At 47.6% G+C, this 12866-nt stretch overlaps 1 protein-coding gene across 1 annotated transcript; it reads left to right on the forward strand.

Moving 5' to 3' along the window:
- The first annotated feature begins 5157 nt into the window (after positions 1 to 5157).
- Dusp26 (dual specificity phosphatase 26) lies at positions 5158 to 12590 on the forward strand. Its single transcript, XM_021171020.2, has 5 exons — positions 5158 to 5524; positions 5789 to 5931; positions 7414 to 7709; positions 9649 to 9863; positions 11729 to 12590. Exons 3-5 carry the CDS (start codon positions 7489 to 7491, stop codon positions 11926 to 11928), a joined length of 636 nt encoding a protein of 211 aa, XP_021026679.1. The 5' UTR covers positions 5158 to 5524; positions 5789 to 5931; positions 7414 to 7488; the 3' UTR covers positions 11929 to 12590.
- The last annotated feature ends 276 nt before the right edge of the window (positions 12591 to 12866 follow it).

Below are 12866 nucleotides of genomic sequence, written 5' to 3' on the forward strand. Positions count from 1 at the left end.
ATAAGCCCCCCTTCAATATCTCTCATTCTCCCTCTCACTCCCCCTCCCCCTCCCCCTCCCCCTCCCTCTCCCTCTCCCTTGGAGTTTCTTCACCATTAATATAGCTTATTGCCAGTGGTTCTCAACCTTCCTAATGCTGCAACCCTTTAATACAGTTTCTCCTGTTGTGGTGACCTCCAACTATAAAATTATTTTGTTGCTACTTCATAGCTGTAATTTTACTTACTATATGAATCATAATGTAGATATCTGCTATTTCTGATGGTCTTAGGTGACCCCTGTGAAAGGTTGGTCCATCCTCCAAGGGGTCACAACCCACAGGTTGAGAACTGCTGGCTTTTTGCCTGCTCTTTTGATGTGGCAGAGAAAGCCAAGACGTCTAGGTGGTAACACTAACACTCATCCAAACAAAAATAAAAAGATTCACAGTATTTTGAATTCTTACATAGAAGTGATATATGATAGAAATCCAAAATTCTATTATATTCTATGTGTATATATACACATATTCTTTTCAAGCATGTATGACAAATTTATTGAAATTGGCTACACATGAAGCTGTAAGTCAGTCCCAAGCAATTATAACTCTGACAATTAAAACTGACTACAAAGTGTAGAGTGAATTTTGGGATTGTAGTTCAAAGAAATAGATAAGATTAATTCAGTAGCTCCCCTCTGGCTCTTTCTATATTTGACACATTTCTTTTCCATATTTTTCCAAAATGTTCATTATACATGTTTTCTTTTGCTTCATGCTGAGGTAGGTTTACTTAAAATCCTTTCATGCTGTTGTATTTGCAAGCTATAATCCTAGTTGATTTCTGCTAGAGGCACGGGAGTCTTTCTTTCAAAGGCATTCTAAGAGGAGAATGCTCTTTGCACTAGTGTATTTACAAAGTTAATATCCTCGATGGTAGGGTGTGTTCTCCATTACGGAGATCAGCTGAGAGGAGAGGAATGCTCTAGAGAGACAGAAAGAGAGGGATACAAAACCAGCTTTGACTTTTAAGTGAAAGTGTTTCTCTAAACCTTCGATCATTTCCTGCTTCACCCTAAAAAGAGGGGCGGGGTGCACTTAGGACATGGCTAGGAGAAGGGCTGGGCTGAAAACGCAAGAGACTTAGGAGGCTTCTCCACTCCCTTCATATCAGATCGAGTCACTGGGGAGCCATGCCCTAAAGGACTAGACTGGAAGCTGGAGAATGGTTGAAAAGCTCAACTTTCTTTTTATTTATTTATGTATTAATGTATTAATGTATTTATTTATTTATTTATTTATTTATTTATTTATTCTTTCATATATTACATCCCAACCACATTGCCCCCTCCTTCCCTCTGTCCCACATCTCCTCCCTATACCCCACACACACAAACATCCTTCCTCCTCATCCACTCCTGTTCTGTATGCCTTCAGAAGAAAATCTCCAACTTCTTAAGAGAAATTCAAAGTTTGCTGAAAGCATGACATGACACCGCTAGACACAGTTAACTGCTGTTGTTCTGTGTTCTAATCATACAATGGTTTGAGGCTGACTTTAGTTTAAAATGGCCCTGGGTTTACTGAGACCGTACTCATTCAGCTCATAGCTTTCAGAGTAGACTTATGACCACAGGTTAGGAGCAGTTTCTTCAATTGTAAGACAGAATTGATACCATTTAAGAGATTAAATTAGCTAGTGCATGTTAAGACACACCTGTAGTCAAACAATTGCAGCAACAACTATTATTTAATGTATATTTGATCAAGTACCTTCTTGTGTGTCTGTGTGTGTGTTTTATAACAGTCTACTCTTATTAAACTTCTCCTATATATACTGTTTAAGTATGTAGACAGGGGTATCAATTTATTCGAAGACCCTTTACAAAATATTTTATTTGTTTATCTATTCCAGTACTGGGGATTTTGAACACAGGGCTTCACTATCCAAGCTAGCATAAGACGACTCACTATGGTAGTAAGCCAAGTATGATCTTGAACTCTGTCTTAGGGTTTTACTGCTATGAACCAAGGCAACTCTTATAAGGACAACATTTAATTGGGTCTGGCTTACAGGTTCAGAGGTTCAGTCCATTATCATCAAAGTGGGAACATGGCAGTGTCCAGGGTGGCATGGTTCAGGTGGAGCTGAGAGTTCTCCATCTTCATCTGAAGGCTGCTAGCAGAAGACTGGCTTCCAGGCAGCTAGGGTGAGGGTCTTAAAGCTCACACCTACAATGACACACCTACTCCAACAAGGCCACACCTCCTAATAGTGCCCCTCCCTGGGTCAAGCACATTCAAACCATGACAAACTCCTAAGCCTCCTGATTCCACCTTTCAAGTGTGTGTCCCCAATCCTGGCTGAACCAACACCAGTTCCTACGTACCCCCCTTTCAATAGTCTGTTTCATCTCTATTCTTTTTGTATTCTCATCCATAACCCTCACTACAAGGAACAGGGGCATAAGCACATTAAATCTGGGTCCTTTAATAGAAATATATATGAACCAAGGAAGTCCTGAATACAGCTGATCCAGAATAGCATTAACCCCCACCCCCCAAAATTGGTTCTTCAGTCTAATACCGTAAAGTAGCTTTGAATAAAATGGTTGTGGCTTTGAACATGTGCTCTGGCACCAACTATCTGTGAATGGGTTACCTAGTGCAGTAAATGTCAATTTCCTGGAGTATTCACTGAGGATTAAACAATTTTAAAAAGAGATCAGAATGAAATGAGCTGATGCAGTGGAGCCCAGAGAACTGACAGATGACTCACTGCCCTTTCTCTTTCCTGCCTCACTTCCCTAATCCTGACTTCTCCATTGACTTTCAACACCCCCACCCCACCCCGTTTCCTTTCTCCTCTCCACTCTTTGTGTAGTTTGGTGCTACCTTGGAGCATCACAGACTGTCTAATTAGACAACCATCACCCAATCAGTGTTGACTCATGAAAATCATGAGTCATGGACCAGAGGTGCCAGTCCATGAAGAACTTCTCTAGTGATTTAGAACGTCAGATCCCAGGTTATCCGTAATGTGCTTTGAGGCATATTTTAGAGAAAAGTGCAGTGCAGAGTTGAAACAGAAATCTTTTTAAAACAAAGAAGTATAAAAAAATGGGGGGTGGGGGGTTCAGAAGGAGCTGGGCATGGTGGTACACACCTGTAACCCCAGCATTTAGAAGGATGGGACTAGAAGCTTTAAGGTTCAAGGGCATTTAAACTACAAAGCAAGAGCTTGCATCAGAACAAACAATAGCAACAAAATTGAGGTTTATCGGCAACATTGTGTCTACCTGCCTGCTAGCCTCTAACTTCCTATGGAGCTAAAAAAAAAAAAAAGTCTGATCCTGCTGAGTGCTTGGATTACACGTAACCCAGCCAAACAGTCTACTACAGGAGCTACATCCCTAAGCCATCTTTTTTTCAAAGGCAAAGTCTCATGTAGCTCAGACTGATGTCAAAAATCACAATGTGACTGAGGCTAGCCTTGAACTCCTAATCTTGTCTCCACCTACCAAACAAAGAGCCCTTTCACAACTTCTTTTTTTTTTTTTTTTTGGTTTTTGGTTTTTCGNGNNAGGGTTTCTCTGTATAGCCCTGGCTGTCCTGNAACTCACTTTGTAGACCAGGCTGGCCTCGAACTCAGAAATCCGCCTGCCTCTGCCTCCCAAGTGCTGGGATTAAAGGCGTGCGCCACCACCGCCCGGCTCACAACTTCTTTCATGGTAACTGTTGGAAGGTTTTCCTAGATGTAATCATCAAAATCTCAGACTTCTTAGGTCAATTATTTCAGGCAATGAGGAATTCATCTCTAGGTGAAGTGCCGTGTCAGAAAGGAACAAGGAGAGATGGAGAACGTTGGGATGGAAGCCTGCTTCTTTAGAGAAGCGGTGGGTAAACTGAGTGCTGGCTCAGACAGCAGCCTATGGAGGTACCTGACAACTGCAACTGGGGTACTTGGTACTGTGTCTCATGCTTCCCTTGGCTCATAGACTACATCCTCATCTATTCTCTGAGCTCAGATTGTCCCAGCTCCCAATCTCAACCACAGTAAACACCACCTCCATCTCCTAACGACCCTGCCTCTGCTTCCCTGACTCCTGCTTCCTTCCTGTAGGTAGCTGGGGCTCTGCCTGCTTCTCAGTCGCACCATCTGATCACAGTCATTCGGACTCCCCATCCTGGGTCTCTCCACCCAGTGTGTTGGGTCGTTTTGTGTCAACTTGACACAGGCTAAAGTCATCTGAGAGGAGGGAATCTCTATTGAGAAAACATCTCCATAAGACCAGGCTGTAGGCAGGACTGTAGAGCATTTTCTTAATAAATGATTGATGGGGGAGAGCCAAGCCCATTGTGGGTGGAGCCATCCCTGGGCTGGTGGTCCTCGGTTCTATAAGAAAGCAGGCTGAGCAAGCCATGAGAAGCAAGCCAGTAAGCGGCGCCTCTCCATAGCCTCTGCATCGACTCCTGTCTTGTTCTTGCCCTGTTTGAGTTCCTGTCCTGACTTCTTTGATGATGAACAGTGATATGGAAGTGTAAGCCAAATAAACCCTTTCCTCACAACTTTTTTTTTGGGGGGGGGAGGGGGGTCAGGATGTTTCATCACAGCAATAGAAACCCTAACAAAGACAAGCAATAAGAGACTCTTAGGAAAGGCAACGCCGACCTTGACTCTTGACTCTGAATACTTAAGATCTTGTCGCTGACCATATAGAAAAACAGGTGATAGCAGATACCACTGAATGACAGCATGTGAGAAAGAAATGACGATTAATTTCTTCAGGGGTGGGTTGAGTGTACAGTTGTAAAATGCAGAAATGGCTTTCTGAATGAAATGCAAGGTGCATACCCCCTTGAATGGGCAGCATGGTTGGAAGAGTCATAGCATGAACTTGAGAGTCTCATTACCATCCTCAGATGCTTGGCTCTATCAATACCTAGCTGCTGACCTGGGCTTAGCCTCTCTGTACTTCAGTATCTTCCCTTCCCCAAATGCAGATGAAGATGCCTGTCTGATCCATCTCTGATGAGTATAAAATAAAAGTCCCCTAAGACAGGTGAAGTGCCTAGCATATGGTAAACGTTATTAATAATAAGGGTAGCTGAGGATTGTTCTCTAGCGTGTAGAAAAGATTGGGGCAGGCCGTCTGCAATTCATGAATTCTGTCTGGGAAGAGCGAGCAGTGTGAAGACCCTGTCTGGAAAGGCTTGCAACAAGGCTTTGCCATTGGTCTGCGGGGCAGCAGCCCTGGCGTGCACGCGAGGCGGGGCTGCGGGCCTGCGCGGGGCTGTAAACAGGGGCGGGCTGTGTCGCTGCGGTGTGGCGGCTCCCACCGCTGTGTGACACGGTGTCCCTGGGTGTCACCAGCGCGCACACCGAGAGGAACCTGCTTCGATGTGCGTGTCATGGCGTAAAAATAGCTGCGATCCACCTGCGCGCCTGGGCGGCGGCGCAGCGGCGGGGGCCGCGAAGGAGCCATGGGCACCGGACTGCGGGAGCCCGCAGGCCACCTCGGGATCTGAGACCCTTGCGACCAGGAGGTAGAGACATGTGGGGTGCGGGGACAAGAGTCGGGGCCGGACAGGTTCACAGGGGCATCGCCGCGCGCCTCGCTGTGCCCTGCTTCCCCGCTGCGCCAGGCTGTCTGGGTTGGCACAAGGCTAAGGCGACAGCCACGAACCTGTTACTACCGCGACAGCAGACGGAGGGAGGGGGGCAGCGGCCAGGGCCTCTGGTGGCGGGTTAATGGGATTGGAAAAGGCCCAAGAGTGTATTCCAGCCTGAACTTGAATCCTCTACACCAGGAGGAACAGTCCAGAGGACAGCGGCTACCTGCTTCTGCTCTCCTGCCAGTCTCCGTGCCTTTCACCAGCACTTAGGCAGCAGAATCTATTCTGAGAGAGGTTATTAGAGGGAAAGGATGGGTCTTTGAGCCCCAGGAGTAGAGGTAGGTGCTGAGGGGTGGTTGTGGTGGTGGTGTCGATTGTGGTACTGGCTTTGGGGGCTTCTTCTAAACAAACCATTGAAAACCTATCTGTCCCTGAACTCCTGAGACTCATCCTTTACTAGCTGTGACCCCACTGCCCCTGTTTGTGGTGTGTTCTGAGAGACTGACCCTTAGAGAAGAGAAAGCTAGGCCAGCTGGGAGCGTGTGGTGGGATCACTGTGGGGCCATGGGTCAAGATGGCTTCTTATTGCTGGACACTCAATTGCGGCCCCTAAGGCTGATGGCAGCACAGGGAATTGGAGGGGATGGGGGAGATGCTGCAGGTTAGCCCACCTAACGTGCCAGACCATAGCGTGAAGTGACCATGGATGGAGATCTTCCACAGTTGTCTCTCTGCCCAAATGTCCTAGGGCAAGCCTCAAAGGCAGTCTCTTCCAGCTGTGAGGCTCAGAGTAGGAGCCCATCTTCCCAAGCTCCTAGTCTCCACAGGTACTCTGAGACACACCTGCTAGGCCCCTTAAGGCTGACGCTGCTCCTTGTGCTGGGCAAGATCAGTTGATTCCCACAGCAACAAAGATGGCCATTCTGAACCTCCCTGCTGCCCCTGGGCCTGCAGGAACACCCACCCCCTCCCAGCCCCTCCCCACACTTGCTTTTCCCACTTCTGCCCTACCCCCCACCAGACACAGACACACAAAGCTCCAACCCTGCTTTGACTCAGAATTCTCTTCCCAGGGATGAGGTATAGTCAAAGGAGGGGCTCCTCCCACTCGCAGGCTTCTGTGCATTGATTCAAGCAAGCCTTCCTCTGTCCATCAGCGAGTATTTTCCCAAACTCGCTTTTCCTCTTTAGATCATTCCTCGCTCCCCTCCCCCCCCACACACACACACAATGCCCCCCCACCCCCCGTGACAAGCTTATCTTTGAGACGTGTGAGGGCAGGCATGGGTTAATGTGCTCCATCTCTGTCACCCAGGAGGCATATCTGGCTTATGTCATGGTCCCAGCTGCTGTTACCTTCCTGATGATTCTCTTTGGATGGGTCTACAGCCGTTTCCATCCCCACCCGAGCTCCCTAGACTCTCTGCCTATAACCCCAGGCAGATGAGACCCAGATTTGGACTGACAAGTGTCCAGGCAGGGTGTAGACCGCACCAAAGCATCCAGTGTGTATATGTCAGTGCGTTTCTGTGTTGGCTGGCAGTGGGGGGTGGGGCAGGGGAGGAGAAACCCAGCTGCTGGGCAGCTAGCTCCTTCTTCCCCCGTAAACAAGGACACGTGACTCCCACCTCCTTGTGTGGCAGAGCCAGAGCTTAATGGAGGGACCCACAGCAGCTTGAGAAAGGAGGCATTTGAGCCTCTGTGCTAGCCTTGCCTTCTCTCAGCTAAGAGCCTACTCCCCAGGGCCCAGACCTATGGGGAGGAAAGGAAATAGCTGCTCTGGACTCACTCACGTGTACCCGACATCCTTTTGCTTCCAGCAACACCTATCTGGTGAAGGAGCCCATCATCACTGAAACCAGTCCACATTGGCCACAGTTCCTGCCACCTTGAAAATGTGCCCCGGTAACTGGCTCTGGGCCTCCATGACTTTTATGGCCCGCTTCTCTCGAGGCAGCTCAAGGTCCCCTGTCCGTACTCGAGGGAGCCTGGAGGAGATGCCCTCTGTTCACCATCCCTTCCTCAACGTCTTTGAGTTGGAAAGGCTCCTCTACACAGGCAAGACAGCCTGTAACCATGCTGACGAAGTCTGGCCGGGTCTCTACCTCGGAGACCAGTAAGTAATGGGTGACCGGGGACGGACCGTGGCTGCGTGTGTGCATGTATGTAGAAGGAGGAAAGTGGAGGGTGACAGGCAGACTTACCTTACTGATTCCAGGCTGAAGATTAAAGGGAACAGATACATGGACAAACAGTAGAATCTTGAGAACTCGAGGGATTTGGAGGGAATTATTAAAATACTCAGCTCTGGGCAGAGAAACTCTGTTTAGGAAATACTGTTACCCATTTAGGAAAGATCGCGTATCATGTGCCAACACTACAGACCAGACACATCGTTCTGAGCTTCCAGCTATTGTGTCATGGCTTTGGGGAAAGGTAGCCACTAAGACAGAAACAGTAGGCAGGAAGCTGAAAGGGAGACCAAGCAAAGCCACCACAGTTAAAGGTCATGAAGAGAGAGTTGTTAAATGCAGAACATTCCCTTTTTGTCTCCACTATGTGAGAATTTTTGGGTTGTTTGGTTGTTTGGTTGGTTTGTTTTGGGTTTGGGGTTTGGTTGGTTGGTTTTGGGATTTTGTTTTTGTTTTTGTTTTTTGCATATGCATTTTCAACTTTAATCTTCACCACCGCTTTGTGAAATTGGAGGTCACTGTCCCTGGGTCACGGATGAGGGAAAGGGAACTTGGAAAAGTTGTGACTGGATCAAGGTCATACAGGCTAGAAGCAGAAGTGCCAGGAGTTTTCGGGTTGGGCTCAGTGCCCTTTCTAGATAGGGAGTTGTCAGTAGATGTCCTGTCTGTGCTCATCATGTCTGCCATCTGGCTTGAGGGGTGCCAACCACTAAGCTGCTGGGTCAGGGGAATGAAGTTGACTATATATTAAAGTAAGCGAGAGCCCTTGAGTAACTAGTGAGCAAACAGAAGAGGTTCGCAGGTGTCAAGGAAAACATAAGGCAATAGCAGGCTAAGGAACGACTCTCAGACTCTACAGATTATCAGAGACTTGTTATTTGTATGTTTTATGTATGTGGGATTCTTTGCCTGCAAATACGTCTGCGCACCAAAGGAAGGCTTTGGACTCCATAGGACTCCATGTTACAGATGGTTGTGAGCCACTATGTGGAAGCTGGGAGTCCAACTCAAGCCCTCTGGAAGATCATGCAGTGCTCTTAACCACTGAGCCATCTCTCCAGACCGTGCACTCATTTATTGGTTCTGGGGACTGAATCCAGGGTGCTATATAGGCTAAGCAGACCACACACATCATACCATGAAATTACAGACAATTAAAGGCATGAAATATGAGCAGAACAGGCTTAACAAAGCCCCTGATGTACATACAGCTCCCTCCACAGTACCCTCCAAGTCAGTCCACTGAGGACTTCTCCCTGTTTGAACACCCTGGTGTCAGGAAAATCAATTTTTGGGTTTGTTTTGTTTGGTTTTGGTTTTGGTTGGGGGTTTTGTTTTTTGGTTGGTTTGTTTGTTTGTTTGTTTGTTTGTTTGTTTGTTTCAAGACAGGGTTTCTCTGTATAGCCCTGGCTGTCCTGGTACTCACTCTGTAGACCAGGCTGGCCTTGAACTCAGAAATCTGCCTGCCTCAGCCTCCTAAATGCTGGGATTAAAGGTGTGTGCCACCACTCCGGGCTTTGTTTGTTTGTTTGTTGTTTAGGAAAATCGATCTTTCTCTTGAAGTGTTCTAGCCTCTGGTCAGCTAGAGCTCTCTATCTAATGTGCACTTCCTCACGTAAAATCGAAACTGGTTTTTCGTGAATCCTTTGATCCTAGCCCTTTAGAATCCTACAGGGCAGTGAAAATTCCACTTCCCAGTATTTGATGATAGCCATCTTCACTCGGACCCGAGTCACTAGCCATTTTCCTCTCTTCCACCTTGTTAGTAAGTACAGCAGAGGTACACAGCCAACAACAGCACCTAGCCAAGTTTCCTGGTACCATGGGCTTCCCTATGTCCCTTCTAACTTCTCTTTAACACAGGGACATGGCCAACAACCGCCGTGAGCTTCGTCGCCTGGGCATCACCCACGTGCTCAACGCCTCACACAACAGGTGGCGAGGCACCCCCGAGGCCTATGAGGGACTGGGCATCCGCTACCTGGGTGTGGAGGCGCACGACTCTCCAGCCTTTGATATGAGCATCCACTTTCAGACAGCTGCGGACTTCATCCATCGGGCGCTGAGCCAGCCAGGAGGTAGGAAGGAAAAGCAGAAAAGAAGAAAGAACAAAAAATGGGTGTGGCATTTAGAAGCCCGGGGGGGGGGGGGGATCAAGGATGGAGCAAAAGTTTAACAATAAGATGGGCTGGAGAGATGGCTCAGCAGTTAAGAGCACTGACTTGTTCTTCCAGAGATGCTGAGTTCAATGCCCAACAACAACCTGGTGGCTTACAACCATCTGTAATGGGATCCGATGCCCTCCTCTGGTGTGTCTGAAGACAGCTACAGTGTACTCGCATATATAAAATAAAGAAATATATTTAAAACAAAAACAAAACAAAATTAAGACAAAATGCATAGGACCTAGCACTAAGGAAAAAAAAAATATCCTGTCAACTATCCTTTTCAGGGTAGTATATTAAAAAGTGATGAAGGGCATCCTTTAGGGTCATCCACCCATGGTAAGCTGCTCCTAGATGCTAAACTTACGAGTGTCAGCGTTTTAAAAAAATATGTTTCCATGCTTTCCTGTCATTTTTAATCTTAAACGTGGTTCTTAAATTCTTAGTTGTCCAGGAAAAACTGTTAGCCCTCTGTAGTGCTTGAGCTCCACATCACTGGTTTCTTCACCCAACAGCAGACTGAAAATATATGGGGGCAGAAGTACATACAGAATGTTTAGACTTCTTTATTTCTTTTTTCTTTCTTTTTTTTTTTTTTTTTTTTTGGTTTTTTGGTTTTTTGGAGACAGAGTTTCTCTGTGTAGCCCTGGCGTCCTGGAACTCACTTGTAGACCAGGCTGGCCTTGAACTCAGAAATCCGCCTGCCTCTGCCTTTCGAGTGCTAGGATTAAAGGCGTGCGCCACCACATCCGGCTATCTTTTCATTATTCTGCAGATAGTATATCGTGACATCTATTTACAGAGAATTTGCATTTTATTAGTGGACACAAGTAATCTAGAGATGACCAAAAGTATATCACGGGGCTGTGTAGGTTTTTATACAAACGCTGTTATCATTTTCTATGTGGGAATTGAGAATCTGCGTGTGTGTTAGTAATGTGTAGGTTGTCCTGGGATCAGTCCACTCGGAATATGAAGAAACAATTGTATATGTAGATAAACATATATTCAGTAGTTGAGGGAAACAACAAGTTAGAAGGGTGGGCAAATAGGGTATAAAGTCACGAGCCCATCCGTCCCAGCTACTCCAGAGACCTCCACAGCAGCCCTGTTGGAACCCAAGCTTGAACTGAGCCTGAACAATGTATCAAGACTCAGTCTCAAATACCCAAAAGAAACTGAAACTATGAAAGAAGAGTTAAGAAGGGTCTGAGGGGATGGCTCGGTCTGTAAAGCACTCATCGGGCAAGGGTGCTGTCTCCTAGCACTGGAGAGGCAAAGATAAGAGGCTTCAGAACACCATTTCTATTCTTTTCTTCCCAGGCCTCTCCCCTCTGCCAGGGACCCTCGTTATTTGTCTTGAAGTGCTGGGAATCCAGCTCAGGGACTTGCTCATCCTAAATGCATACATACATGCTGTGTGTGTGTGTGTGCATAGGAATGTGCATGTGTGTGTGTAGCGTGCACATATATGTCCCATGCTGTATCTGCAGAAGCCAGGGGACAATTTTGTGGCGTCAGGTCTCTTTCCTACCATTGTAATGGTTTCTAGGGATAAAAGTCAGGTTGTTAGGCTTGTGTGGAAAATGCCTTTACCCGAGGACCCATCTCACCAGCCCAGGATCTACGTTCTCGGCACCACTCTTCCTCACCCAGTCCTGTCTCCCTATGCCACAGGCTTACAGCCTAGTGGACCATGCTGACCTCTCCCTAGCCTTTCGCAGCCCCGCCCCCACCCCCTAGCAGTCTCTCAGATGTCTCTGTCTTCCTCTTCCCAGGGAAGATCCTGGTGCACTGTGCGGTGGGAGTGAGCAGATCCGCTACCCTGGTGCTGGCCTACCTCATGCTGTATCACCACTTCACCCTTGTGGAGGCCATCAAGAAAGTCAAGGACCACCGAGGCATCACCCCCAACCGGGGCTTCTTGAGGCAGCTCCTAGCCCTGGACCGTAGGCTGCGGCAGGGTCTAGAGGCATGAACTGAAAGGAACCAGGCCAGGTCTCTGGGTGGTTTCCTGGCTCCCAGCTGGGAAGAGAAAACCCAAGTGACAGGTAGTAGAAAGACCAGACAACCCATCCTCCCCCAGCAGCAGGAGAGTGAAGAGCCCCAAGACCACTGTGGCTCTTTGGGGATGGGGATGGAGAGCCAGGTTGGGCAGTGTGATGGGTGGGGGACTGCTGACCCAGGAAGGAAGCAGCTGAGCTGTAAGAGGATGGTTGTGTGGTTAGGACAGCCCTGGGTTAAAGCAGGGTGTGCCCAAATGACTCAGAATTTCTTCCCCTCATTGTGTTCAAGTGCCCCCCCTCTCGCCTTCCAAACAAAAGGACCACTGCCCTGAAGTACGTGAGCAGTGGGGATGTCAGGGTTGCAGACACATAGATGTGAAGGAAGGTGGTACAGGTTGCAGAAAGCAACATTAGAGTCGGTCGGTCAGTGATGGAGTGGTGTGAAAGCCACCAATGTGGAGGGAGCAGGTTGTAGGTTATAGCTGTGCAACTCCAGGAAGAGGGAGATGTGTGAGGACTGACATGACACCCTACGGGAGCTGCTCAGGGTCAAATGACTTGGAGTCTTTTAGGTGGTCATATTCTCACTGAAAACCATGCGTCTGGAGTTAAAAAATAAAGAGGTGAAAAAGAAGAGAGTGTCTTGGCGTCATTAACAGTTTGACCTCTCCCTTCTGGGAACCCCTGGCTCACTTTCTAGCCACCAAACCCTTCACCAATTCTTATACAACACTATGAAAGCTTGAGCTGTTATTTCCAACTTATCCACAAGGGGGCAGCAGAGAACCAAAATCTGGATGTCTGCAGCTATTTGGCAGTACTTTCCAGAGCTGAGCCACCCAGGGACCTTTCATCTTCCAAGGATAAGTCTCTCTGGCTCCTAGGGGTGATGAGACAACAGAATACTAAT

This window comes from Mus caroli, chromosome 8, assembly GCF_900094665.2.
Source record: "Mus caroli chromosome 8, CAROLI_EIJ_v1.1, whole genome shotgun sequence".
Classification (NCBI taxonomy): domain Eukaryota; kingdom Metazoa; phylum Chordata; class Mammalia; order Rodentia; family Muridae; genus Mus; species Mus caroli.